We start from the raw sequence: 27,702 nt of genomic DNA on the forward strand, positions 1-27,702 counted from the left end.
GATGCCCGCCCACAGCAAGCCCCGCCCACTCGGCCACACCTGCCACCTGACCCTATAGGAAAGACCCATTTCACAGCCAGGAAAGCTGAGGTCCAGAGAGGTCGGGGGCACGCTCAGTGCCAGCCAGCCCCAAAGAACCATCAGCAAGGCCTGGCCAGTGATTGACTTTTATTAGGAGGTGAGGTAGGGACGAGGGCCCGCCCTGGTGCCCCCTCCCCCCCATCAGGAGTTAAGGCTCCAAGCAGCAAGTGAGACGAGGGTGGCGGTTGCAACAACCAAGGCCTGGGCGGCTGGGCAAGGGGCTTCCCCAAACTCAGCCGGGCTGGGCGGGCGCTCCCGTGGCCTAGGTGAGGCTGGTGTTGGAGCTGCTGGTGGCACTGCCCCGCTTCTGCAAACAGCGCACAGAGCTGGGGACCTGTAGGCCTGTGGTCACCTGGAAGCTGCCGCACCACACCTGGGGACCGGGGACCCGGGACCGGTGAGCCGCAGGGGCAGGCTCAGGCGCCGTAGAGCCGGCCCCGGCCCCACCCCTGCCCCCCCCCCCCCCGCCCCAGCGGCTGAACCGTTCTCACTGTGAAAGCGGGCAGCAAGGGCTGCGTGAACTTGGCCTTGAAGGTGTGCAGCAGCTGTTTGGTTCGGGCGTTGTAGAAGGACAGGAGGCCTGGGGTGGAGGGAGAGCGACGGGGTTGGGGTGGGGGCGCAGGGAGAGGGGCTCCCGGCCGAGGGCGGGCGGGGAGAGGGGGCTCGGGGTCACCTTGGTGGAAGTCGCAGTGCACACCCAGGCAGTCGGGCACGGGGGGCTCCAGCACCTTGGCCTTGTTGGCGTGCTTGGCGGTGAAGCTGACCTGCAGCCAGTTGTTGACGTGGAGGCACCAGGACGCGGCCGTCTTGCCCAGCTGCTCGAAGCGGCCCAGGCTGCGGTACGCCACCCCCACGCCGAACGCCTTGCTGTCCGGCTCATAGCGCACCTCCCAGTAATGCTCCCCACCGTCGATCAGCGTGTCCCCTGGTGGGGGGGGCGGTGGGCAGCGGGGGCCGGTGGAGTCGGGTACCAGAGGCCCTTCCACAAAGGGGTGGTCACCCAGGTACTCCCCAGGCCCCAGCGCTTCCCTCCAGATACTCCTCAGTTCCTAGCTATTCCTCCTGGGGAGTCTCCAGGCTGCATCCACTCCCTCTAGATAGTCAGAAAGCCCAGATACTCTCCAAGCCTCAACTAATCCTTTCAGATTCTCTGCAGACCCAAGCTACTCCTTTCAGATGCTTTCAGAAATTTCCTCCAGTTCCTCCTCATGTTCAGCTACTCCTCAGTCCTTCCAGCGACTAGATGATCCCCAGACCCTCGCTTCCGGCCAACTCCCCAGTACTTCCACAGGCCTCACGTCCTCCCGGAGTGCAAAGCTCCCTGGCACTCTGGGACACTTTCCTAACACTTTCCAGACTCCGCCCAGGCCCCCAGCTCCTGTCCATCTCCCAGCTCAGCTCCTCCACAGATGTGGGGCTTGTCCCTGCGTACGTTTCTTCCCCGGGCCTGCTCCTTCCCGACCTCAGCTACTCTCCCAACCACAACTAGGCGAGGCTTTCCCCTCTGAAGTCTCGGTCACCTGGCACACCGCCCCCCTCCACCCCTTCCCCTGCTTCTTCCTCTAACCCCAGCTCTAGCCAAGAATGGCAACCATTCCTTCCAGCTACTTCGCAGATCTCAGGCACTCCACAAACCCCAGGACCCATGCCCCCCGCGCCCCGGGCTGATCTCCAGGCCAGAGCCTACATAAGCTTTGCTCCCCACCCCCAGAAAGCCCACACCCCCCAAACCCCGCACTCCTCCAGCACCACAAGCAACACATTATTGGAACCATTTCCAGAAAGCTTTGGGGGTGGCTACCTCAGTTTCCCCACCCAAAGGGGTTCTCTCCCACGACCCACCATCAGGGCCCTGCCCAGAGTGTCCCTTCTGTCCTCCTGTCTCCGCCCCTCCTTACCCAGCACCGTGTAGGACTCGGCAGTGAAGCGGTCCCGACCCCCACGACCCGAAGGCATCCTCTTGGGGGATGGCACACCTCTGTGAGGGGCGGGGAGGGGAAGGCTCAGTTCGGGCCTCACTGCTCCCGAGGAGGGTTTCCCTGGCCCGCCCAGCCACCATGGTCTTCTCAGTCCTCCACGGGGTTTGGTTCTCTCACTCTGAGTCCTGCATATCGTGCCCTTCCTCGTGGGGAAAACCTTTCAGGTGTCAAAACCCAATTAAAAGCCTCTTCTCCCTTCATTTACTCTTGGGGCTCCCCTAGCTCCGTGTGCCTCCTTCCACCCCAGCCTCGACCATGCTGGACCTTGGGTGTCCGTGTCCAGCTCGCTGTCCTCCAGCAGACACTCGGGGAGGGCAGGAGAGGGCAGGCTACCTGGCTGGGGAGTTGACGGGAGATGCCGTCCGCCCCTTGCCATCTTTCTCGCGAGCCTTGATGTCCTGGACCTTCCCGCCCATGGCGTCCCACTCCACGGAGAGGTCCTCCACGCGCAGGTTCTGGTGAGATGTGGACGCATCCAGGCGGAACATGAACGCTGGGGCCGGGCAGACGCGGGAGTCACAGAGATGGGGAAACCCGGAGAGACACAGAGAGACAGAGAGACAGACAGTGACCAAGACAGACCGTGACAGGGACAGAGAACAGAAAAAGACAACGGCGACAGAGACAAAGACAGAGAGAGGGTAACGGACGGACTCAGGGGCAGACAGACACAGACAGGACAGGCAGCAAGACACCAAGACAGACAGATGGGGAAGCGCGGAAGGGGCAGAGAGCGCAGCCAGGGGAGGGAAGGCTGAGAGTGTGTTGCCTAAAGTTCCCTTAGGTCTGAAGGTATTTCCAAATGGCTTGTGCTCTTTGCTTCTCTTGGGGATTAATCGCAGGAGAAGGGGCCGGGTCATACATAAGACAGTAGTTTAGGTGGACTGCAGAAGGACTGCCTATGAGGGCACGCAAAGGTCTTGCTGCAGGAAAGTAAGATCAGGTTTCACGACGGACATCCCACCCCCTTCTCTAAGAGCCCTTATCTTTTTTTTCCTTTCTTTTTTTTTTTTTTTTTTTTTGAGAAGAGAGAATGGGTGTGTGGGTTGAGGTGTGTGAGAGAGAGGGAAAGAGTTTCAAAACCATACCGGCACAATGGGATCAACTGCAAAAGCAAAAAACGATAGCGGGTACATAGTAGACACTTGGACTGAGGAATCTACTGTGGACTACGTGCTGAGCTTCCTGGCAGCCAGAGCAAAAAGGGCCACAGAACCCTGATTAGAAGATTATCACTATACACCAGAACCTGGGGCCCTGGGGTGAGGGGCTATGGAATCACAGACAAGGTGGGGAGGGACAGTCACCTGGTGTCTCCAGGGTCACTGGCTCGGAGAACTCGCCTGCCACGGCCTTATTACAGGCCTTCACACGAAAATTCATGTATTTCATGTCAAACTTGAGACCTAAGACAAAGAGAGAGATCTCAAAGTTGTGTGTGCTTTGAGCAACTGGTTATAGGTCCCTGTGGCCCCAGTAATCCCACCACTCCTCAATCTAAGGACCACGTTGCAAAGGACATTTTATCCCTGAAAACCCCCCCTTGCCCTCATTCACCTGCAGGGCTATGGGTGACTCAGCTCCGCCTCCAACCCAGACTGGCCAATCAGAATGCTTTAGGAAGCAGTAATAGCAATTGGTTCAGGAATAGCACATGACCCAAACTGGCCAATAAGAATCTTCCCTGGGGCGTTGGGCTGGTATTTTAGGGAGCAGAGTCACTGTCTTGTCTGGGGTGGCTGGGGGAGGCTCCTCTTGGGAAAATTTCTCAGTGCATTTGCAGGTCCCTTCAGAGTACAGTCCCCAGATCCAACAAAGTGCAGGGAACAATGGTGAGCCAGTCATTTGCTGGAACCCCTGGATCTAGCCATGCCGGGTTAAAAATTTCCCCTACTTCTAGGATATGTCCCACACTCCCATCCACACTTTTTGTATTCATTTATTCCAGTCTTAAAAAATAAAAAGCAACTACCTAGTTGTCTTTAGTTATGTTTCCCCTCAAACTAAACCTCTTTCGAGAGCTCTCTTCATCCCTACCCCTCTCTGCTGCCTCGCCCCCTCTCCCTCCTCTGGCTTGGTCCGTCCCCACTTTTGTAGGATCTCCAGGCTGACCTTTCCTTCCGTCCTGGAACACTCTCTTTCCTTGGCAGCCAAGGCATTGTGTTGTGCTGGCTAGCTCCTCCATTTGTTCTCCCTAGGTCTCCTTTGTAGGCTCCTCCCTCCTTGACCCCCTTAAATGTCGGGGTGACTCAGTCTGGGGTCCTTACTCATCGCACTCTGCTCCCTGACCCCTCCTTGCCCTTCAGATACCATCCATCCACCACAACACCCACAGCCCAACCTGTAGCCCAAACCACATGTCCAGTTGCCTCCTGAGTGTTCCCCACGGGATGCCCATTCTCTGGCCATCCCAAACAGCACTCAGCGACCCCTGCTATTAAACCTCCCATAGCTCCCCTTGCCCTCCAGGTAAAGACCCCGTTCCTCCTCTCACTTCTCTAGTTAGGTGGCAAACATAACTAGTTCTAGACACAAAGTCTCAGTGCTCTGGCCTCTGAATCCTCGATCTGGTTGTCCTTCTGCTTGGAAGGCCGTTCTCCAGCCACGCCCTGCTCTTTCTGCCACTGCCTCCAGGCGCCCAGGACTATCTCCCCCTTCTTGGATCCCCTTCTCTGAGAGTTCAGCGCTTGGCTCAGCGACACCGTCTACTGCCCCCGCCCACACCCCGAGCAAAGATTACTGACCAGAAGGCTCAGTTTTAGAGACCTGGAACCCGGGTGCCTGGGTGGCTCAGTGGGTTAAGCCGCTGCCTTCGGCTCAGGTCATGATCTCAGAGTCCTGGGATCGAGTCCCACATCGGGCTCCCTGCTCAGCAGAGAGCCTGCTTCCCTCTCTCTCTCTCTGCCTGCCTCTCCATCTACTTGTGATTTCTCTCTGTCAAATAAATAAATAAAATCTTAAAAAAAAAAAAAAAAAAAACCTGGAACCCATCTGACTATGGTTGGTCTGGGCTCACAGCGGGTCTCGGTCTCCTATCTTGCAAACCGACCATCATATTCCCCGTCCTAAGCAGGGCTCACATGAGGATGGATGAGCACAGGCATGTAAGTTACAAACACTAAACCAAAACCCTCTTGACTGTCCAAGCGATCGAGATGGCAGCTGGGGTTCATATAACCTCGTGGGTTAGTTAACTAGGTGAGTGTCTTCGTCTGTACCACTCAGGACCACACCTTTTTGATGAATTCAACTTCCCGCCCAGGGGAATTCACTCGCTAGGAATTTTGTAGACTGCAAGAGGGTATGGCGAGGGGGTGATGCATCAGGAAGCCTGTGATACAGCAGCCCTCCGCCTTGATTGTGCTGGCAGTTATGGGAATTTGCACACGGGAGAAAACCGCATAGGGGAGAGATGACACACGCACACATGGATGACGGCGACTATATCACCAGGGAAATGTGGATTGACACCGCAGAACGTGCTCGTGTGGGTTCCTCGGTTTTGACATTGACTAGCGGTTACATGAGCCGCTAGTAGGGGTGAAAACCAGGTTCTCCACACACTATTCAGCCTGAAAAAGGAAGGAAATCCTGATCTTCCCTACAACACAGATGACCCCTGGGCACACCGCGCTCAGTGAAATAAGCCAGACACAAAAGAACAAACCCTGTTGGATTCTGCTCACATGAGGTACTTAAAGTAGTAAAAATCATGGGGACAGGAAGTAGATGGTGGGAGCCAGGGGCTGGAGAGTCAATGTTCCGTGGGGACAGAATTTCAGTTTTGCAAGATGGAAAGTGATGAAGACAGTATGATGGCTTTACAACATCATGCATGTACTTACTACTACCGAATTGGACACTTAAAAAACAGTTAAGATGTAAATTTTACGTTATATGTATTTTGTCATAATAAAAAAATATATATATCGGAAAAAAGTGGCGTTTGTTTATTTTGATTCCCACACAAAGGACAGCCCCTCTTGCTGGCTGGTAGCTTTTCTTTCTTGCAATTAGCATGCTCATTATTAACCATGTATGCTAATTACAGATAAAGAACGGGCTGATTACAGCCCGAGAGCTATGGTGATAGTTATCTTGTCAGCAAGGCTCTCCCTGCCGCGGAGGATTTCCCTTGGCTCAGGACGGCTTCTGAAACTCATTAGAGGTCCCTGATTTTACCTTCTTCAGACCCTCCCCTCCAGCCTGGGGGATTCCCCCATGTGTTCTGCTCTCTTGCACCTGCCAAGGAAATCCCCAAACGCTGGCAGGATGCCAGCCCCAGGAGAGGAGGGATTTTCGTCCGCTTCGCTTCCTAACGCAAGGGCAGCCCCTGGTAGGCCACTGGCGCTCAGTTCGTGGAAATGAACAAATGCTGGGTCATAGCTGGGGAGGGAGGGGTTTGGAGAATGTCTTCTCCCTCTGGGCCTCAGTTCCCTCGTCTGTGAAATGCTGATGAGAAGCATGTCCGTTACACGTGGGTAAAACCTTTGACAAGCCCTCCGCGAACAGTGCGGGGCGAGCATCAATATCGGTTTCATTATAATTTCATTGTAATTACAACAGAGGCCCCCATTTGAAAGCAGAAAAGGGATCCTGGAATTCCTGAGCCACTCCGGGATGGGGGTGTGTGGGGGGGTGTCAGCCGCAGCCCGGAGCTGCCCTTACCGGTCAGGGTGTACTCCGTCTGCCGGATGCCCTCGATGACCATCCAGGGCTGCTCCTCCTTGAGGCGGGGCGGGCCCTCGAAGTTGGTCCGCCGGTATTCCAGCACGTAGTGGTCAATCTTGCTGTCCTCGTCCGGCATGCGCCACACCAATGTCACACAGTTGTCTGCCACCAGGGACTCGGCCAGGTCAATCACAGGAGCACTGGGCACTGTCCAGGACAGAGGGAAGGCGGGATGGTGGAGGGGGCGGGGAGGCTCTCGGTCAGTGTAGGAGTGTGGCCTTCATGGGACTCCACCCCCTAGTGGGTGGGACTTTTCAGGGCTCAGCCACTGAGGGCGGGCTTCCTTGTGGCTCCACCCACAGGGGCAAGGGATGCTCAGGGCTCCACCCCCAGGGCCAGTGCCTCCAAGGTTCCAATCCCAGGCTTACTCCCGCCTTTCTCAGTGTACCACCTTTGCCCTGAAAGCCAGGCCCCGCGAAAGTTCCCTTCTCACCAGGCAGGAACTTGAGTGCCTGCAGCATCCTCCGCTCCTGCGCGAAGTCCACCATGAGGTGACTCATGTTGTCGCTGACCTTGGCCTTCAATGACAGCCGGAAGGCAGGGGCCATTGTCACCCTGCGGGGAAGAAGGTGGAGGCAGCCTGCTGGCAGGCATCTCAAGGGGGTCCAGGCCCGATTCTCGGAAGTGTGTGGGAGACCCACTCCCCTCGTTCTGGTCCAGTGCTCTGGGCCCAGAGACCCTCACCTGGGCGTCCCCACCTTCACACCAGGGGCGGGGCACTGGGGTGGGAACCAGATCCCAGGATCTTACCCATCTTTGATTTGCTTGGCAGCCTAGAAAAAGCGACAGAATAAAATTCAAAGAGTTTTCTTGAGTGAATCAGGAAGCTGATACACAGACAGGAAGACGGAGGCCCAGGGTGGCAGCCACTAGCCAAAGTCCCCTATCACGGGGGTAGAAACACTTGGCCATGCCCCAAAGGGACGGGGGCAAAGACAGGCTCCTACCCCCACCCACCCCTCCCCAGTGCCTCGTGCCCATTTTATCCTGCTGGCCAACTTGGCAAATCACAACACAGGATGCCCAGTGAAGTCTTCCTTTCTGATAAACAAAATGATTTTTTAGTGTAAATATGTCCCATTCATGTGCTAACACTGCATGGGACATATTATACTAAAAAACGATACATTGTTAGGGGCGCCTGGGTGGCTCAGTTGATGGATCTTCCGACTCTTGGTTTCCGCTCAGGTCATGATCTCAGGGTTGTGTCCAGCCCCACAATGGGCTCCACGCTCAGTGTGGAGTCTGCTGGTCCCTCTCCCCCTCCGGTCCTCCCCCTGCCCTCTCTCACTCTCTAAATAAATAAATAAAATCTTTTTAAAAAATTTGCTAAATTTGAATTTCAGATGCACAATAAATTTTTTAGTATCAATATGTTCCACGCAACGTCTGGAAATACTTACACTCAACGTTTGCATGGGATCTGCTTACACTAAATGAATTATTCCTTGTTAAATCTAGAATTCAGATCAACCACAAATCATCTTTCGGCATAAGGATGCCCCATGGTCTCCTTGGGACATACGTACACTAAATGTTGTAGGGGTCATACTTACACTTAAAAAAAAAAAATCACTTGGGGTTGATCTGAAATGAAAAAATGTAACCCGGTATCCTGTATTTGAGGGCACATCCCTACCAGTCCAGCTCCTGAGGGGCCCACCTGAGGGAAGTCGTTGCCGTCCGTGGCCTGCAGGGTCTGGTTGGCAGTCTCCAGAAGCTCCTCTGAGCTCTCCAGGGCCCGAGTGCAGGCGGCCAGCTGGTTCTGGGAGTGGCACATCACGGAGGGAAGAGACACCTCACTGCATGGCATCAAACCCTTTGGGGCTCCCCAATGCCTTTGGGATTCAGAGACCCTGGCCTTTCTCCAACTCCACGTGGGGGAGGGTGGGGGGGAAGAGAAATGGGGCATCCCTCCTGGTAGCACTCCAGAATCACCTGGGGATCCCTTTCTTTAACTGGGAATCTCTCTTTTTAAAACTCACATGTCCGGGCCACACCTGAGCCCTGGGGCCCCCAGTTCTCCTGGGATTGAGGATCTGATGTTAGGAAGTTGTCCAGGACGTTCTGAGGCAGCCCCAGTGCCTGGGTCTAGAGTCCAAGACCCCCGGAGCTGTGGGGTTTGGGGTTGTGGCCGGGGGAGGGGGGCAGCATTTTGCAAGAGGGGATGTTGCCAGATCTGGGGGACCCATGGGAAGGGCTGAGAAATTGGAGGTGCTGGGTGAGGCCTGGAGAGAGGGAGCAGCCAGACATGGGGGTGGGGCTCTGGTGACAGAGAAGCAGTGGGGGCAGGAGGTGGGAGAAACAGAGATCAAGGGGAGCAGGTGTGGGCGGGGACTGATGGGTCAAGGCCAGGGAGGGGCCGAGAAGAGACCAAGAAAAAGAGGGGGTGAGGCCAATACCCCTGGGCTGTCTGGTTCTGGACACCAGAGACCCTTGGGGGTCTCTCCAAGACGCAGGGTAGGAAGACGAGCAGGTTTGGTGGCAGACACGGAAGCCATATGGGCTCTGCTGAGTCTGAGGGGTGCCGTGGGGAATCGGGCCTGGGGTGGGGTCTGGGGGGCCCCCACACACCTGCAGTTCATAGGTGCGGCTGGCGCGGTCCTGCTTTATCTTCATGAGCATGCCCTCCTTCAGCTCCTCCAGGAGGGAAAAGAGGGACTGGAACTCGGCCTCCAGGTCCTCCTGCACCTTGGTGGAGTTTGCCTTAGAGAGACGTTGCGGGGGTCAGCCGGCCCAGAGGTGGCCAAAGCCCATGCTCGGATGGGGAAACTGAGGCCTGGATACCGAAGCCAGGCCACGTGGGACGGGCAACAGCAGGAACAGGCCAACTCCTCCGGCTGCCTCCCCCCACCCTCCCTTCCACCCGCCTGGCCAAGAGGTCCCCACTGCCTTCCATCCCTCCCCCTACAGGCGTCAGCCTCACCTCCACGTTCAGCAGCATCTGCTTGAGGGAGTAGATGAAGCTCTGAATCTCTTCATTCTTCACAGCCAGGGTAGTAATGATCTTCCGCAGGGCCTCCTGCCGCCACGGGAAGCACGCACACAGGCAGGGCTGGTAAGCCCCCCTCGGCCAGGCCGGGCTCCCCCACCAGGGGCTCCCCACCCTGCCTTCCTGGGGTCCAGGAGATGCGGGAGCCACTGTGCGGGTGAGCTCAGGCACCCGCCACGAGGCAGACCCTGGCAAAGCTCTGGCCGCGTGTTCCCTCCCCTAGCAGATGGGCACTGCAAGCAAGCCCGTTTTACAGCGCAGGAAACTGAGGCTCCAAAGGAGCCTCTGGGGAAGGGGCAGACCCTGGCCCTGAGCCAGCTCCGTCTCCGCACAAAGCCTTCAACCTCGTACCTATCCGAGGGCGGGGCATGGGGTGAGGGGCTCCGTGGGGAAAGAAAACCCCAGAGCAAAATCATGCCTGTAGAAAATGGGCTAACCTGGGGAAGGCGATACCTGGGGAACGGGGGTTAGCGAGAAGGAAAGAGGAACCTGGAGAACGGGGTGCCTGAGAGCCCAGGTAACCGGGCAGGGGGAGAACGAGTTCTGGGTGAGGGGACGCCTGGAGAGAAGGAAGCCGCGTGGGAGGATCCTGCTGGGGCCTGGAGCCCTGTCCCAGGCCTCGGAGGGGTCGCATTCCTGGGGATGCAGGGTCGGTGAGACCACCAGTGCTGAGCTAGAGGGGTGTTCACCCGGGCGGGGCGGGGCAGAGCCCGGACACCTGGTCCGCAGTCCGGATGGAAGGCGTGGGGGAGGGGTCCAGGCTGGGGCCGGGATTCTGGGCGCCGGTGCCGGGCATGGAAGGGATCCCGTCTGGATCCCGGCCAAGATGAGGAGAGGTCGGGGTGACGGCTGGGAGGGGGGGGTGTGCTGCGTCCCGAATTAGGGGGCTAGATCCGGGCGGGGGTGGGGCCTCCGCCGCAAAGCAGCTGCGGGGGTTGGGGGGGCGCTGCGGCATCACCTGGTCCCCTCCCCCTTGTCCACCCCCACCGGGGGCCCCGCCCCGCCCCGCCCCGGTCCTACCCTCTGGTCCTCCATGGCTTCAGCCCAGGTCGTCCCCGGCCCGGCCCGCGGGCCCCTCTCGCTCTTCTAGTCCTCAAGCTGCCTTTGCCGCGACCACGAGCCAATGGCCCGCCGAGCCCTGCCCGCCGCCGCCGCCGCCGCCGCCGCGCCCCCCGTCAGCGCTCCATCACTGGCCGCAGTGCGCACGCGCGACCCCTGCGGCAGGCTGGGAAACGTAGTCCCGCGCTGTGCCCCCTGAGAGCCGGGACCCCCAGAGCCTGGGGCCTGCCAGGCGGCTTTGGTAGTGATGACTGAGCTGCGGAGAGCCGGGAGCTGGGAAGCAGATTGCCTGCATTCGACCGCCGGCCCTGCTGTGTGACCTCAAGCCCATCCCAGTCCTCCTGATGCCCAAGCCTACCCACTCTTGCCCCCGTGCCATTTCGCGCCCGCTCCTCTAACCCGAACTCCATACACGCTCCCCACCGCCTCACCCACCCGACCCCTGGCATGAGCTCACACGCCTTGCATTCTCTCCTAGCGTTTACATTTTGCCGGAGCAGATGTTCAGCCTCCAATGACTTCTTTCTCTCCCCAAGGCACAACTGAACTCCTGTACATCCCACAAAGCCCCAGGCTCTCTTATCTCCTCCAGAAGCTTCTCTGTCTGACCAGAAGCCACAGGTCTCTGAATATCTGTGTCGGGCTGGGTCTTCCCTTGTCAGCCTGGGGTCAGATCTTTCCAGGATCGCCAGCATTGCCTCTCTGCAAACCGTGGCGGAAGGATGGAGTTTGAGAGGAAAGTCAGCTGGCGGGAAGAGGTGGCCTGGGCCGGGGAGGCTGGGAAGCTCTGTGTGTCTGCTGGGGCTGTGTGGGCAGAGTGTCAAGGCAGACAGAGGTCATCCTGTGGTTAGTAGGAACAACACTGTCCCAGAGCACATGGGCCCTCTTCTTTTTGGGTGAGAAAAGAGGTCATCACGTGATTGCGGTGACACACTGAGGCCTGAAGTCACCGCCTCCCAGCCGCTGGGGAACTGATGGAGGGTTGGCGGAAATTCCAGGGCCTATGAGCCCCCTCAACTGGGCCCCCAAACTCCTCTGCAATCTGTGGGGACAGGGGAAACCCCCATACCTGTTGTGGGACCTGAAGCCATCAGTGCGAATCTACTCTGAACCTTAAAGGAGGACGCTTTGGGGACCAAATACTGGAAGCCAGGATTCTGATCTTCAGTCCAAGCTCAGGACTCCGCTCCCCGCTCCCGGTCCCCACACCTGCATTCCCTAAACTCCCGATGTGCATCCCATTCCCAGCTCAGGTGTGTTTATTTATTTATTTTTTTATTTTTTAAAAGATTTTATTTATTGGGGCGCCTGGGTGGCTCAGCAGGTAAGCGTCTGCCTTCGGCTCAGGTCATGATCCCAGGGTGCTGGGGATCGAGCCCCGCATCGGGCTCTCTGCTCGGCGCGGGGAGCCTGCTTCCCCCCCTCTCTCTGCCTGCCTCTCTGCCTACTTGTGATTTCTCTGTGTCAAATAAAGAAATAACCTTTTTTTTAAAAAAGGTTTTATTTATTTATTTATTTGACAGAGAGAGAGAGAGAGCACAAGCAGAGGGAGCAGCAGGCAGGGGGAGAGGGAGAAGCAGGGAGCCTGATGCGGGGCTCGATCCCAGCACCTGGGATCATGACCTGACGGGACGGCAGCCGCTTAACTGACCGAGCCACTCGGGGGCCCTCAGGTGTGTTTGAATAGCATCTCCCAGAAAGATTTTCTCTCACTGGAATGCATTATCCCATTTATGTACACATACTGCCTTTCAGATTAAAAAAAAAAAAAAAAGCAAAAATGAAAAATCTTTAGGGAAACCCAGGCACCTGAGGAGAGGAAGTGGGGCTCTAAGCAGGTTTAGTTACTAGACCTCTGGCCTGGGTGTCACATCTGCATCCGTGACAGGGGTGGAGCTTGTGGCAGGAAGTCTGTCACTTAGGATTGGGGGGGGCGTTGGGGAGATGGGGTGGGGTAGGACGCCAGCCAGGAGAGGGGTGCCTGGTGGGCCAGGAATGGAGTCCCTGGGCACAGCGCTGGTCCTCCTGGTGCAGTTCTGGGGTGAGTACTTGCCCCCCCGCCCGCCAGAGTCCCTCCTGTTGCCCATCATCTCAGCAGCCTGCCCCCTGGTTCTGAGCCCCTGGAAACGAAACTGTGCTTTGCTGAACAGGGCCTGCTTCTCTCTGATACTCAGAAGCTTGCGAGGGTTGAAGGTTGTAGCAGGATACTCGGAGCTGGTCTGTAGAGTAGAACTCACACCAGCACCTCCACGCCAGGCTTGCGTGAGCTGGTGCCGCTGCCGTCTTTTTTCTCCCTCCACGGCATTCCCTTTCTCACGTTTGGGCGGCCTGCTCGATTTTCTTTGCTTGCCTGCTTGCTTCCTTCCTTCCTTTTTTTTTTTTTTTAAAAACATATTTTATTTATTTATTTATTTGACAGAGAGCACGAGCGGAGTGGCAGGCAGAGGGAGAGGGAGAAGCAGGCTTTCTGCTGAGCAGGGAGCCCGATGCGAGGCTCCATCTCAGGACCTTAGGATCATGACCTGAGCCGAAGGCAGAGGCTTAAGTGACTGAGCCACCCACGCGCCCTGTCTTCCTTCCTTCTCTCTTTCTCTCTCTGTCTCTGTCTCTCTCTCTCTCTTTTTTTTTTCTGACACACCAACCTCGGTCCCACCTCTGGGCCCGCGCACCTGCTGTTCCCTCCGCCTGGATCTCACCTCTCCAGAATCAGGAGAGATCGCATCTCAGATGCCAGCATCTTGAGCCAAACGCACCCCTTCTGGGGGCTCCAACAGACACCTCAACATCTCAGGGGCCCAGAGCAAACTTTTCTTCTACTCCAGCCCTGGTCTTCTGTCAGGGTCCTCCATATCGGCCCAAAGCCACTGCCATTCACATGGTCCCTGAGGCTGAAACCTTGGGAATCTGCTACTGACCGTCTTTCCCTCTCGCAATCCATTCTGCTGTTGATTGCTTTTTTCCAGGGTTCAGTCTTCCTATGCTCCTGGCCCTCATCCCCCAGCCACCCTGCCCCCCACCCCCACCCCACAGTCTGTTCTTACCTTAGCGGTCAGGGTGATCTTTTTTAAAACTTAAATCGGGGGCCGGCTGGCTGGCTCAGTTGGTTGAGTGTCCGACTCCTGATCTCAGCTCTGGACATGATCTCAGGGTCATGGGATCCTGACATGGGGACCTGAGTTCAGTGTGTGCGCGTGCAGGGGTGTCTGCTCGAAATTCCCCCTTCCCCTGCTGTTCCCCCTGCTTGCATGCTCTCTTTCTCTCTGTCTCTCTCAAATAAATAAAACATCGGGCTCCCTGCTCAGTGGGGAGACTGCTTCTCCCTCTGCCTCTACTGCTCCCTCTGCTTGTGCTCTTCACGCTCTCTGCCAAAGAAATAGATAAAGTCTTTAAAAAGAAGAAGAAGAAGAAGGAGAGGACTTTGAGGCTCAGATCATGTAGCGTCAGCACTGTGGGCTGGGCTCAGGAGGGGGGTAAGTCACATACACACACACACACACACACACACACACACGCACGCGACAGCCTTACTCTCTTGTATCCCCTCGTCCTGCAAGGAGCCACAGGCCTGAGAGTGCAGCAGGAGCCCGAGTGGCTGCGGGCGACTCCGGGCAGCCGGGTGACCTTGGCCTGCCAAGTGCTCCAGTCCCAAGTCTGGGAGCGGCTCCGTGTTGGGTGGGTCAAGGACAGCGTGCCCCTGTGTGAGCCGCACATCACCAACGGCAGCCTCAGCCTGGAGGCCTGTGGGCCCCGGGGACAACTTTCCTGGACGCCACCTGGCAATCTCACCCTGCGGCTGGACCACGTGAGCCCCAAGGACAGCGGGGACTACGTGTGCTCGGTGGCCGTGGAGATTCCCAGCCTGAACCAGAAGCAGGGCAACGGCACGCTGCTCCTGGTGGAGAAAGGTATGGGGGCCCCTGGAGGGAAGAAGCGATCTTCAGGCTCTAGACTCTCCAAGTCCTAGGAACATAAACTCTAAATTCTTCCACCGGGATTCTTAGAGATTCTTAAGAGATCCTGCAAAGTCAAGAACATCCAATTCTAGACTCACAGAACCAAACACATGCTGAAACTTATAATTCGAGACCAGGACTCAGCAAACATTCTGGAAAGGGCCACAGAGTACCTACTTCCTGCTCTGGGTCCTGTGTTTGACCCCACTCTGCCGTTACAGTATGAAAGCCGCCCTAGACCGACCGGGCCCGAATGGGTGGGGCTAGGTTTCAATAAAACTTTATTTAAAAAAAAACAAATAAACAAGCAGTGGGCCTCATTGGGTCCACAGGCTGTAGTTTGCTGAGCCTTCTTCCCGAACATCCTCTTGCACCACCACCTTGCTCAAGGAACCAGATTTCCTGCCTCCCACATCCCTTTCCCCCAACCAAGCCCACGCCTATTATCCTATCTTTTAGCAGCATAGACGTATTTCGCTGGCTTTGCGTGCTGCTTAAGGGAAATCACAGAGGGCATTCTTTTTTTGTGTCTGGCTTCCTTCATTCAACATTGACTTCTCCCCACTCAGCCAGAGGGTTCGTCCATCCCGGTCATGCAGCAACGGAATGTTCTTTTTTTTTTTTTTTAATATTTTGTTTATTTATTTGACAGACAGAGATCACAAGTAGGCAGAGAGGCAGGCAGAGAGAGAGGAGGAAGCAGGCTCCCCACCGAGCAGAGAGCCCGATGCGGGACTTGATCCCAGGACCCTGGGATCAGACCTGAGCTGAAGGCAGAGGCTTTAACCCACTGAGCCACCCAGGTGCCCCTGGAATGTTCTTCATCTTTGCTGTAGACCCACCGCCGTCCGTCCTCCAATCCAATTTCCCGTGATGGGCATTTGCACAGCTCCCAGTTGTTGGCAATCACGAATAAGGACGCTGTGAGCAGTTTTCAGCTGGTCATTGGCCAGTCTATGTACACATTTCTGTTGTGCCTCAGACTATTCTAGAACCTCTAACCATAAGACAGAATCGTGCAGATTTTGAATCCCAGCGGTGTAAAATTCTAGGCTCTTAAAACTACAACATTCTCAATGGGGAATCTTGCTCCTCAGGAGGCAAGAATTGGTTCTTGGGGAGCAATGAAAATTTTGCTTTTTTCTGTATAAAGTATAGATGTATGGACTGTACAAAAAGAGAGTCACACTATGTCTGTGGTACTAAAATGTCACGGGGAAACAAACTACGATTTTAAAAGTCTTTTGGGAGGAGGCGATAATGAAAAAAGGTTGAGAAACACTGACGTAAAGGAATAGAAGATTCTAGAGTCTTAGAATTGCAGAATCTTGAATATTTTCAGTAGGTTTTTAGACTGCTTCAGTTTCAGAGTGTGTAAGGACAGATAGTTCTGAGGTTCCTCAATGCATGAGACAGGACAGAGTGCCTCCCCGGTTCCTGGCCCAAAGAGGTGCCCATTGCTCTCTGGTTGGCAGTACCCTTCCACCGCCTGCCTCTAGGGCGGTGCGCCATGGCCGTCCTGCCTGCCCCCACCTTCCAGTAATGAGAGGACCAGTTAGCCGTTAGCAGAATCTGGTAGTGGAGGCACCAGGCTGTGCATTGTGGACATCTGCAGGGATGCGGGCAGGCGTGTGTCCAGCTCCACGCAGCTGGCTCTCCCCTCCCTCTGCCAACAGCTGCTTGGTAGTCCCCAGGGACCAATGCCAACTTTATTTTCTTTTTAAGATTTTATTTATTTATTCATGAGAGAGAGAGGCAGAAGCAGAGCGAGAAGCAAGCTCCCTGCCCAACGCAGGGGCTCGATCCCAGGACCCCAGGATCACAATCTGAGCTGAAGGCAGATGTTTAACCCACAGACTGAGCAACCCAGGCGCCCTGCCCCCCACCAACACCAACTTTAAAACATTCAAGATGAAGAGGTCAGGGCACTGGGCCTCATCTCAGGCACACCAGGAACCTTTGGCAGGAGTTTTTGTCAACTACACAGACCTGGAAACATGTCCCCACTCTGCTGTTCATTTGCTGTGTGACCTTGGGCAAGTAACTTGGCCCCTCTGTGCCTGTTTCCTTAGCTATGAGTTAGGTGGATTTGAAGTAATTATGTGAAGTAATTACACCGTTTATTACGGGGTCTGGAACATGATAAGTCCTCAGTAAACCTAAGTGACTATTTATGTCTCTTATCCTGGTTATTCAGCAAGACTCAAAAGTTCAGGACTGTATAGCTTTTTCCTTCTATCTTTTCTTTTCTTTTCTTTTCCTTTCTTTCTTTTTCCTAAAGCAGCAAAGGAAAGGGGAGCTGAGGTGAGCAACACCCCTGTTCAAAGCAGGAGTTGTTGCTGCCTGGGTGTGGGACCCCAGGCAAGTGACTCAGGTGGAGACTCGGTTTCCTTGTACGAAAAATGGGCTGGACAGCAGAGCTGAGCTAAAAACAACAACAACAAAACAAAAAAAAAACAAAAACAAAACAAAACAAAAACCAGGAGCCCTCGAGATGGTGGATCCCATGACCAGGATCGGGTAGCTCCCGGTGGGAAGGATGGGGCTTATGGGGACCACAGGGCTTGTGATGGGAATGGTGGAACCTCTTATGGGGGTGATCGGGTTCGTGCAAGGATGGTGGCGCTCAGGATGAAAAGCATCCGTTCGGCGATTGTTCCACAAGGACCGAGCAAGGCAGAAATGGGCCGACTCGCTCATAGAAGAGGAAACAGGTCCAGGGGACACCTGCTCGGACTCAGGCAACATGGCAGGGGCGGAATCCTGACGTCCCTTGTGGGTGGGGGGCTCTGGCCCAGAAGGGTGGAGGCTGGACTCGAAGGTGCCCCCGAGACACAGGCTTCTTCCCTGCAGATGGCGGGTCCCCGTACCAGACCTCCACCGACGCAGGTGAGCCCGCGCCCCGCCGCCCGCCCCGCCGCCCGCGCCCCGCCCCCCGTCAGACCGTCCCGAACTCCCCCTCCCCAGGACTCCCGGTGGCGCCGCTGGTGGCAGGGGGCGTGGCCGTGGCCGCCATCGCGCTGAGCGCCTGGGTGTGGGGCCGCTGTCGCAGCCGGCGCGAGGACTCAGGTGAGCGCTCAGGGGGCGGGGCGGGCGGCCGACGCGTTCCGCAGCCGCCCTGCCCCCGCGTGGCGGAGGCGGGAACTGCAGCGGCTTGACCGGGAGGGAGGGCGGGTGGGGCTGCGCCCGGCGGGCGGGAGGAGGGGAATAAATGGAGAAACGCTTCTGTTCGGCAGAAGCAGAGGTAGGCTGGGGAAAGCCAGGCTGTCTCAGGGCCTTTTCCCCTCAGCGTGTGTCCTCCCTCCCTCCCACCCTTGCAGCGCATCATCTCTACGGGAACGTCCTCTACCAGCCCCGGGGGGCCCCAAAGAAAACTAAGGCGGGGCGTGCGGAGGGGACGGTGCTGGACATCCCCAGGGAGGACCAGAAGAGTCAGAGCTTCTATCCCATCTCTTTCCCCCAGCCTCCTAGCCCCCAGCAGCGCCTGGCCCAGAAGACTTGCCCCAGCCCCAGGTCGAGTCACCCCGTATCTACTGCCCGCGTCTCCCCTGACGCACGCCCCTCGGGGCAGCAGAGGCCAGGAGGGCTCCTTGAAGTGGGAAGACGACTCGAAACCCCAGAAAAGACCCCCTCCCACCAACGGCCACGTGAAAATGTGACTGATTTCCCAAAGAGTCAGGGAGTCCCACAGCCCAGCCCAAGACCCCCTCCTCATTACTGTAACGCTGGCCCCCTCCCTCACCCCCGAAGCAATCAATAAAGGCTTATAAAGGAAAGCCAGAGTTTGTGATGTTGGGGGTGTTAAAGATGTCTGAGGCGTCGTCTGGGGCTTCCGGAGCCCCAGGATGGCTGTGGGGGGGTCCACTGTGGCGAGGGGGCTCTGTAATGACTGGCCAGCTCCCTCCCTCTTATCTTTGGAGTGTCATGTCCAATTAGCAGAGAAGCGATGCCCCCAACTTCCACACAGCGCCTTGAGCTGGAAGCACCCCCCCTCCCTGGGTCAGTGTGGAGATGAAGGGTGACAGGAGACATCGGGGCTCCCTAGAATTTATCACACACACACACACACCCCCAGTCTCCTGCCCGACTGTCACCTTGATGTGACACCAGCTGGGATCAGCTCCCCTCCCCCACTTCTGCTGTTTCCATGGGGACAGATGTCCTTTCTGCTGCAGCATCAGGCCACGGCTGTCTGCCTGGGTGTGAGGGAGGGGCCGGGTGGGGGCAGGGCTGGCCTGAGAGCCTCCCCCCTCGGTTTCTCCATCTTTGTATCATGTCTGTATCAGCTGTCCGGGTTTTCCTCTGACCTAATATGCTCTCTCCCTGCCTCCCCCCGGGCTCTGTTACTTGTGATCCCCCACACCGGCCCCCATGAGTAATTCAGGCTTCACTCCCAAGTCATCTCCCAAGTGGAGCTGGGGATGACCTTCCCTTCTAAGGGTCTAAGGGTCACTCACCCTCTCCTCTCCCTGGGGCTGAGACCCCTGCCTCCCAGAAAGGACACTTGAAACACACAATAACTTATTTATTTTCCAGGCCAGAGAAGTGCTTGGCGACACAATTCTGGACCTTAGCACCTAAGAGAGGAGGGCCAAGAAAGCAGCGCTGAGGAAGACCCAGGGCCTGGAGGGGTGGCGAGTCTCTGGAAAGACCTCTAGTGCTCCCAGCCAGTGATTCTGGGCCCGCCGGGTGCAGGCAGGGGCTGAAGGTGCTGGGGTCAGGGGTTCTGCGTGACCACTGGGTACAGCAGGGCAAGGTGCTCGGCGCCCTGCACAGGCAGCGGCCGGGAGCTGTAATGCAGGACCAGCTCTGGCACGCTGGCGAAGGGGCCGCTGTGCTGACCCAGCACGAACTGGTTCTCTCGGGTCCGCGCGAACTTCAGGTGCAGGAAGCTCTGGCTGCTCCTGGGGGACAGGCGTCACAGAGCGCCTTGATCACGCCCAACCTGCTCACGCTCTCCAACCCTAGAGACCCACCACTCTCGCGATCCCCAGAAGCTGGCAGCTGGAGTTCCCAAATATTTCTGCTCAATGGCCACTTGGGGGCCAAGCTCTGGGCTTGTTCCCCATTGTTCCCCACTGGCAGGGATGCCTTGCCGGCCTATGTGCTTTTAAGGGCGCTGGAGGTCCTACCTGGTGGCGGCTCCTCCCCTGAGGTCAGGCTACACTTTTCCCCCAAACCTTCTGAGCGCTACCCTTCCTGGGCTTCCCAAGAGTTAACCCCCAGTCCGGAGCCTCTTTCCTTTCTTGCATCTCTGGTGAGTGGAATGACTTTGAACCTGGGAATGATCTTATCAGGACTAAAATGAATGAAACACATCTTGTTGCTGGGGCACTAGTCTCAGTTCCGTGTGCCTGTGCACACGTGAGTGTGTGTTTCATTTCCTCGTGGCGGTATTACCATGAAGCAGGTGCTATTTATATCTTCATTCGTAGACGAGAAAAGCAAGGCCCAGAAAGGCTGAGTCCTTTAGCTAAGGCAACACAGCTGTAAAGTGGCAGTGGCAGGATTTAAAGCGATTCTCCAAGCCCTCTTCAATCATGCCCTTTCAGGAATCTCACACTCAGATTCCTAGTCGAATTCTGGGGCTTTTTATAATCATACACACTTGGAATCTTAGGCAGAGAAGCTTGTAGAATCAGGATCTCAAACTCAAATGCCTGCAGTGCCACTAGGAGATTCTGGCCCCGAGAGACACAAGAGGGTATGCTTCAATTTTTGGGCTGGTGGAGTTTAAAGGAAATATCTAGTTTCCCACCTCACTCACATCCTAGATCTACTGGATGGCTTGCACTCCACCTTCTTGCATACCCCCAGTGACAGGGTGCTTACTCTCAGTTGGAAACAGGCCTGTGGCCTCTCTAGAAGCCCCGCCCACTGGCTGCTGGTGCCACCCTCTTGCTCCCACCAAAAAACCAGATAGCCAAAGCCCGAAAGCCAGAGGCAGGGAATCCTGTGAGCCTTGGTCCCTTCAGGGGGCTGGGGGCTCACCTGAGGGACAGGGAGCAGTCCTGGGGACTGGTCTCGCTGAGCCGCACGAGGTAGCTGCCTGCCTTGCAGAGAGACAGGAGGTTCTCGGCATCTGCCCGGCTCAGTGGGCCGTGAAACCACCTAGGGGGCGGGGGCAGATATCTCATAAAGGGCGATGCCCCTGCAAACACGCCCCTGGGAGCTGGTGCAGGCATAGCCCTTTCTAGGACTTGTGAGCTCCAGGCAAACAAGTGAGAACAATGCCCCTGTGCTTCTCCAGCAGAGCCCGGTTTTCAGGCGGACTCGGTTTTCCCTGCCGGGCAGCTGAGCCCGGGTCCACATGGAGCTGCTCCCTCCGGTTCTAAAGATCCACCTGACCTGGATCTTTACAGCCTCCCGGAGCTGGGTCCCCAGGGTCCTGTTTCCCCTTCCTTAGTCCTTCAAGTTGAACCACTTGCTGCATCTGGCCTTCTGGAGATTTCCCACACCCTGTATCCCCACCCACCTGCCCACCTGTACCATCGTTCACTTAATATTGGACTGAATGTGCTCAGAGAGAGGTTAGCGGTTGTAACAAGTGCTCAAGACCGAGGAGCGCCACACAGACTTCGTGGGTTTGTATTGAAAGAAAATGGAACAGCGAAGAAACGCCTCCCCCTGCACCTCCGTGTTCATTAGTCAGTTCTGTCTGGCCCACTTAAGGGGTTTGGGAATAACTGTGACGACACACCGTGGCGCCTTTGGACCTGGAGGGCTTTAAAGGAAATGCCTAGTTCCCCACCTCACTGGGCTGGGCTCAGCGGGCTTTTGGGGGAGCTCCTGGAGGAGCTGCTGGGCTGGAGAGCCACGGAGAAGGCCCAGCCCTTCCCAGCTAGTGCACTGCACCCAGCCCAAAGTTGGGACCCCCCCCCCCCCCCCCAAACCCTGCTCCTCTTAGTTCCATCCCAAGATCTCCTGGGGGGGGGGGTGATTTCCGTCTCTTTAACCTTGGGCTCAGGAGCTCTGTTTGAGCTGTGTATCATCTTGGGGGTTTGAGCCCTAAGTTCAGAGAGGTTAAGGGACTTGCCCAAAGCTACCCAGCCAAGAGATGCAGAGCAGAAATCTGAACCCAGACTCCGATGCCAGAGGAATGAGACGCCACGTGATTCTGCTTTGTACCTAAGCTAAGAGTGTCTAACGCACGGCAGCTCCGGCACCCAGTGAGGGTTACTCGAAGACAGGGATGAGGGGGATGAATGAGTCGTACTTCCCCCGGCCCCCAGGTCCGAGGAGTCTGCAGGCTGGTATGGGGTGGGGAGGGATTCAACCCGGCTCCTCCAACGTCAGCTTCCCCACTCACGGCTGTTTCTCCAGGGGTAGGGCCGGGTCCACGCGCTCTGCGGGCTGGGGGCTCCTGGATGGGGGTCTCCGGAGGTCTTTGGCTGAACCTGCGGTCCTTTCCCACTCGGGACTGTCAAACTGCACTGGAGGGTTAGAGAGGAAAGGGTTAAGTCCAACCCACCCGGGAGGGGCGGGACCGGGGTAAGCCAATGCACTCTCAGTGGGAAGGCGGTGCCAACTTGGGCAACCTATCAGAATCCAAGGAAGGAGGGGCTGGGTTTAAGGACTGGGCAGGATTGGTCCAGGAGCAGCCAATCAGCCTTCAAAAGAAGGGGGTGTGGTCACTTCTAAGTGTGGTGGCTGGCGAGGGCGGGGCAGATGCACGAGGGACAAACCCTGGCGGGGACGGAGGGGGGGGGGGTGCGAGAGATGCATTAGAGGGGCTGGTCGTTCTGCAGATTCTGCACATTCTGGCCAAGTCCTAGAGCTAGACACCCTCCACCCCCCACGGTAGGCCAGGTGGGGTGAGGCACTGAGCCCCAGTCTCCCTCCCAGTCATACTGGGTTCGCACAAGTTATTTCATTTCTTAAAGCTGACCGTATTGTTACCCTTTGACAAAAGAGGAAACCGAGGCCACAGACTTGTCCGGTGCTTCCCCAACTCGGGACTGGACCCCAAGCCCGCCTAGTGATAGTTACTAAGAAATGCTACCCTGTTCCCCAGCAGCGCCCGTGGGAACACTTGCTGGCGCCCAGCGTGTTCTGTAGCTGCTACGGCGATCCCCATTTGATGGGGGGTGGGGGACCGATACTGAAAGATAAAGCACTTTGCCCAAGCAAGTGACACAAATCCAGGCCTCCCCTGACCCCAAAGCCTATCCCTGCACTACAGTGAGCCCCACAGGCCCTCTGAAGGAGTTTCTGTTCTCGAGGAAGGTACAAGTTCTCCAAGGAAGAGGGCTGTGCCATTATCAGCCATTCACACTTTAGTGGGAATGAAGAAATTGCCCTGGTGGCAGGTGATTGGGGGTCTATTTTGTAAGTTGACTCAGAGGATAGACCAGAGCAGGAAATGGACGTGGATATTCAGGGCCTGGGGAGGGCCCAGGCCTGGGTTGGAGGGGCACCTGCAAACGCCTTGGAGATGTGATCTTTCTTCCACTCCCAGGGCTGGTCATACTCATCCGCTGGCCGCTCGTCTTCTTGAGGCAGCCGGCTCTGGCGAGGTCTCCTTCCAGAAAGGGCTCCATCTCCTGGCTCTTGGTCTTGCTCCTCATAGGGAGTGTCGTACAGCTGCACCCCCTTGCATGGCAGTTCTGGGGGAGCCGAGAGCACTGGTCAGCTCCCACACTCACCGGGGACCCCGTCCCCCTCTCCCAAGCTGCACTCACTCACCGCTCACAGCCCGCTGGGCGTCATAGGGCTCCATGTAGCCATCCTCTGAAGGTGGCGGGGGAGGCTGGGCGTCAAAGGGGTCTGAGTACTCCGTGTCGAGCTCCAGCTGGAGAGAGAAGTAGAGAAGTAAGGGAGTGAGTGGCAAGGGCTACAGGGGAGCCAAGCCCAGCCCTAGACACCCGCTCTGGGGTGACGGTGCACCTCTGGTTGGCTGACTTTTCCCCTCCACGAAGCTCATTGTCTCTGGGCTAGGGAGTCCTCTGTCCCACGCACCAGGTTTGCATTCAGATGCCAGCTTCCCATTTCTCCTCCTGCCACACCGCCCCAACTCCCTCCTTCAGTAATTTTAATGTCGGGACACCTGGGTGGCTCAGGTGGTTAGGCGTCTGCCTTTGGCTCAGGTCATGATCCTGGGATCCTGGATCCTGGCTCCTGGGATCGTGCCCTGCTCGATGGGGACTCCCTGCTCAATGGGGCCGCTTCTCCCTCCCCATCTCTCCCCCGCACCCCACTTGTTGCGTGTGCTCTGTCTCCAATAAAATAAATAGAATCTTTAAAAAATAATAATTTTAATGTCTATCAGCTGTGAGCCATGTTCTAAATACTTCACATGTGTTTCCTTATAATCGCAACATCCAGTAAGTACATTAGCCCCATTTTACAGATAGGGAAACCAAGCCACTGAGAGGGTAAGTGACTTGCTCAGGGTCACACAGCTGGTAAATAAGAGGCAGGGTTTCATCCCAGGTGGCCTGCTTCCCTAAGTCCCTGCCTCTTCCTTCCTTCCTCTGGGCTCTTAATCACTGCCTGACACAGCCTGTGCGACCTTCCTCAAATCATCTGTCTGTCTCCACCCTGAGGATTTGGGGTCGACTCCCTGATTCTCTAGGAAAAATACTGGAAAAGCATAGGCACTGGAGGCAGATCTGGGTCAAGTTTTAAGGAACTAGGGCCATTGACCTTGGGCCACTTGCTTCTCTTCAGTGAGCCTTGGTTTCCCCTTCTGTGAAATGGGAGTAGTTGCAGAGGAGGGGCACAGTGTTGGGGACTCCAGGGCTCACCAGGGCAGGACTCACTCAGATCTATTTGGGGAAGCTGAGGGAAGGGGACTAGGGAGCGGGGAGCGGGGAGCAGGACGACAGGGGGGCAGAGCCGTGCCAGAGAGATAGCAGGACAACCAATGCTGACCCCTGGAAAGGGACAAAAATCAGATTCCGCTAAGGAGGTGGGGGGTTGGGGGGCCCCAGCCTGCCCCATAAAACAAGGTCCCCCAAATCTAGGAAACCCAGCGTGGCCTTCCCCACCCAGTCTCCTGGGGCCACCCAGCATCTGGGACTTAGCGACGAACCTCTTCCCCGGGGCTGCCCAGCAAGACCTTGGCTCTGGCCATGTCGGCGGCCTCCACCTTGATGAGCCGGTGCTTGGGAGAGTCGTACTTCGCGTCTCCGAGACCCTTGGGGTCCCCGGGGCCGGCGGGGTCGGGGTCCAGGCGGCTGTCTGAGTCTTCATAGGGGTCCTCGAAGTCCAGATTCTTCTGCTCGCGGTAGGCCCTCAGGATGTCGCTCTCGGTGTAGTCCGGGGCGGGCGGCTGCGGAGGGGGCCTCCGACCGCCGAAGCCCAGGTAGTCCCGCAGCCACCGGGCCATCTGTGCGTGTGTCGCGCCAGACCTGGCCACTGTCAGAGGGGGACCCTACATGCCCCCTTCCTGCACCCCTTTCTCCGCAGAGTCCCCAGGGAGAAGGGGGACCAGGAGGAGGGGGAGGAGGAGGCGTGGGAGGAGGAAGGGAGGGGGGGAAAAAGATCAGGTGTGTCCCTCGGCTGGGCTCGGAAGGCGCTAGAAAGGGCAGAAAGGAAGGAGACTGGGAAGGGTAAGAAGAGGAAGAAGCAGAGCAAAAGTCCACCTGAGCCCGGCTCCGCAAGGGCGGCGGGGGAAGGGGGCGCCCCGCAGGGCCCTGAGCGCCGAGCGCCGGGTGGTCGGGCCAGGGCGAGGGGCATCCGCGGAAGCGCGCGGAGTTTCCGCGGGAAGCGCGGTCCCAGTGCGCGGCTCGGCCGCCCGCCGCCTCCGGGAAGCTCCGGGATTCCCTTCTGCGGCCGGGAGTCGGGGAAAGCGCCGCCCGCGGGCGCCCCCAGCCCGGCTCAGCACCGACGCCTGGGTCCTCAGCGCCGCGGGCGGTCTCCCTCGGGGCGCGGGCGCCGCGCGCAAAGTTGGGCCGCGGGGAGGGTGACCTCCGCGCGGCGCATCCTTTGTTGCGCTCCTCTCCGCTCCGGGGGGAGCCCGGGTCCCGCAGCCCCCGGCCCGGCCGCCTCGATCCGGCCCCAGCTACCGGCACAAAGGGAAATAAAACCTCCTCCAATCCCCCTTCACGCTTTCGGAGAGACTTTCCCCGCCGCGGCCGGGAGGTGGGACTTTGGGGAGGGGGCGCGCAGGCGGCCGCCCCAGCCCCTATCGGCCCCCGGCCGCGTCCCGGGCAGCGACGTCAAGGCTTCCCCGCCTCCCCCTCCGCGGCTTCCCCCGCCCCCTCCGCTCCCCCTGCGCCCCCCTCGGAGGTGACTGAGACCTTCAGCTGTTCTGGGAAGGGAGGGGAGCCTCTGCCCGCCGAGGGAAGGGGGTGCGGGGCGGGAGTCGCGGGGCCGAGGCCGCGGCAGCTGGACACTGACCCGGAGGACCGCGGCCGGCAGGAGCGAGCGAGGAGAGCGGGAGGTGGGAACCGACAGGGCTGACCTTGCTCAGGGGAGCGAGAGGTGCAGAGGCGGGGAGCTTCGGGGAGCAGCGGGGAGAGGGAGGCGAGGTGGAAATTGGCCGGGAAATGGGGGTCTGGATGTGACCGCATGAGGGGGTAAAACTGACCAGCAGAGGGGGTGAGAGCGACCACTGTTGAGGGTTGAAATTGAACCAGTATCTGGCGGCGCAACTGACCAGCGGATTGTTCCAGAGGTCACTGGCTAAAATTGATATTGATGGAGCTGAAGGAAGCAGGGGGGAGTGGAAGCGGGGGGGGGGGAGTCTGGCGTCCCCTCCCCAAGGGGACTCTTCTCTGCAAACCGCCCCCAACCCAGGGGACTGATTGCAGCATGGGGGAGGGGGGCTGGGGCAGCTGGCCCTGGGAAGGGAGATGATATCTGTGCCTGGCGCCGGTCCTCAGCATCTGTCCCTTTGTGGCTTCTGGGGGTGGAGGCAGGGAGGGGGACAGAAGTGAGAAGGGTCTCGGCTGGCCTGGCTGCCTGTTGGCAGCTGCAGCTGTCTGGGGGGCGAGGACAGTAAGAGATCTGGGGTAAGGGAAGCAAAGGGGTGTGCTGGCCAATTCCAGAGCAAACACGGGTTTTCTTTCATTCTAAGGGGGTTTGCTCAGCTCCCCCTAGTACTGAAGTAAGAGGGGGTAATCATCGGGAAGAACGGGGCTGCAGATTCCCTTCTCCCAGTGCTCCGTCTCACCACCTCAGCCCCCAAGGTGGGCTGCTGCCTGAGGCTTGGAGGGGAGAAGTCAGAGCTGACACTGTTGGGAAAAGGCCCCTGGGGAGGAACAGTGAGTCAGGGGCCATGTCTACGCTGTCTGTGCCTGGCTTTCCTGGTTTCTAGCGGGGGATCTAACGGGAAATCCCCAGAGAGCTGAAGGAAGGATCAGCAGAAGGGAGTTACTTTTTCCCATGGGGAAACTGAGGCACCAAGGGGGCAGGACCTGCTAGAGCCCCCCCCCATAGCTCAGGTCTGCCTGCACTATACGGCCCGTGGGGGAGGTGGGGGGCTGGCTGGGGTGGCTCTTGAGACCCTCTAGAGTGCCTTTGTGGGATCAGCCTTTCTCCGCCTCTGCCCCAGGGTCAGCCCCGCTTTCCAGGCGACAACGCTGAGGTCCAGAGCTGAGCAGGCAAAGTCCCTCGTGGCAGCAGGGGCTTCCATATGTCCCCTTCCCGGCTTTGGCTGTGTCGCCCACATGAACCTGTTGAACTCCGTCCCCCTCCTGCAGCCCCTCCACCGGCCCCCCCCCCAACCCAGCCCTCTTCGATCAGCGACAAGACAGCGTCCCTGGGGACTGCTGGGGAGCACGGCGGGTAATTGTCCTGTTTTCTGTCAGCCGCAAGGCAATTCCCGGCTCGGGGATGAGCTGTTGACAGATCTCATCAAATCCGAGCCCTCTCCCTGTCGGATAAATAGGAGACGTCTGAGGTATAAATATTTGAAAGGGGCCTTCTAATTACAGCGTGTGTCAGGAATAGCAATTAGAGG

The 27,702-nt window shown here is 57.7% G+C and overlaps 3 protein-coding genes across 8 annotated transcripts; 1 reads left to right on the plus strand and 2 right to left on the minus strand.

The window, feature by feature from the left end:
• Positions 1-153: 153 nt before the first annotated feature.
• On the minus strand, positions 154-10,947 carry FSD1 (fibronectin type III and SPRY domain containing 1). The gene is made up of 13 exons (XM_045086372.1): positions 10,804-10,947; positions 9,718-9,813; positions 9,366-9,497; positions 8,455-8,556; positions 7,542-7,564; positions 7,225-7,346; positions 6,729-6,938; positions 3,368-3,466; positions 2,394-2,553; positions 1,980-2,059; positions 755-1,006; positions 573-661; positions 154-454 (listed from the first exon to the last, which is right to left on the minus strand). The coding sequence occupies exons 1-13, from the start codon at positions 10,816-10,818 to the stop codon at positions 344-346; spliced, it is 1,491 nt and encodes a 496-aa protein (XP_044942307.1). The 5' UTR covers positions 10,819-10,947; the 3' UTR covers positions 154-343.
• A 1,819-nt stretch (positions 10,948-12,766) lies between these two features.
• TMIGD2 (transmembrane and immunoglobulin domain containing 2) lies at positions 12,767-18,571 on the plus strand. 5 transcript variants are annotated; one of them, XM_013045468.2, is made up of 5 exons: positions 12,767-12,883; positions 14,397-14,747; positions 17,594-17,684; positions 17,763-17,864; positions 18,259-18,571. In XM_013045468.2, the coding sequence occupies exons 1-5, from the start codon at positions 12,787-12,789 to the stop codon at positions 18,452-18,454; spliced, it is 837 nt and encodes a 278-aa protein (XP_012900922.2). In that variant the 5' UTR covers positions 12,767-12,786; the 3' UTR covers positions 18,455-18,571. The 5 variants fall into 5 exon arrangements, with proteins under 5 accessions (XP_012900922.2, XP_004771494.2, XP_012900928.2 ...); XM_004771437.3 differs by having other exon boundaries at positions 17,649-17,684; positions 18,116-18,571; XM_013045474.2 differs by having other exon boundaries at positions 17,649-17,684; positions 18,259-18,382.
• A 734-nt stretch (positions 18,572-19,305) lies between these two features.
• Positions 19,306-26,392, minus strand: SHD (Src homology 2 domain containing transforming protein D). 2 transcript variants are annotated; one of them, XM_004771436.3, is made up of 6 exons: positions 24,856-26,392; positions 23,481-23,586; positions 23,213-23,401; positions 22,105-22,228; positions 20,787-20,906; positions 19,306-19,699 (listed from the first exon to the last, which is right to left on the minus strand). In XM_004771436.3, exons 1-6 carry the CDS (start codon positions 25,123-25,125, stop codon positions 19,513-19,515), a joined length of 996 nt encoding a protein of 331 aa, XP_004771493.1. In that variant the 5' UTR covers positions 25,126-26,392; the 3' UTR covers positions 19,306-19,512. The 2 variants fall into 2 exon arrangements, with proteins under 2 accessions (XP_004771493.1, XP_004771492.1); XM_004771435.3 differs by having other exon boundaries at positions 24,829-26,390.
• Between the last annotated feature and the right edge of the window lie 1,310 nt (positions 26,393-27,702).

Source organism: Mustela putorius, unplaced genomic scaffold (genome assembly GCF_011764305.1).
Source record: "Mustela putorius furo isolate JIRA1106 unplaced genomic scaffold, ASM1176430v1.1 tig00000095_pilon_pilon_pilon, whole genome shotgun sequence".
Taxonomy (NCBI): domain Eukaryota; kingdom Metazoa; phylum Chordata; class Mammalia; order Carnivora; family Mustelidae; genus Mustela; species Mustela putorius.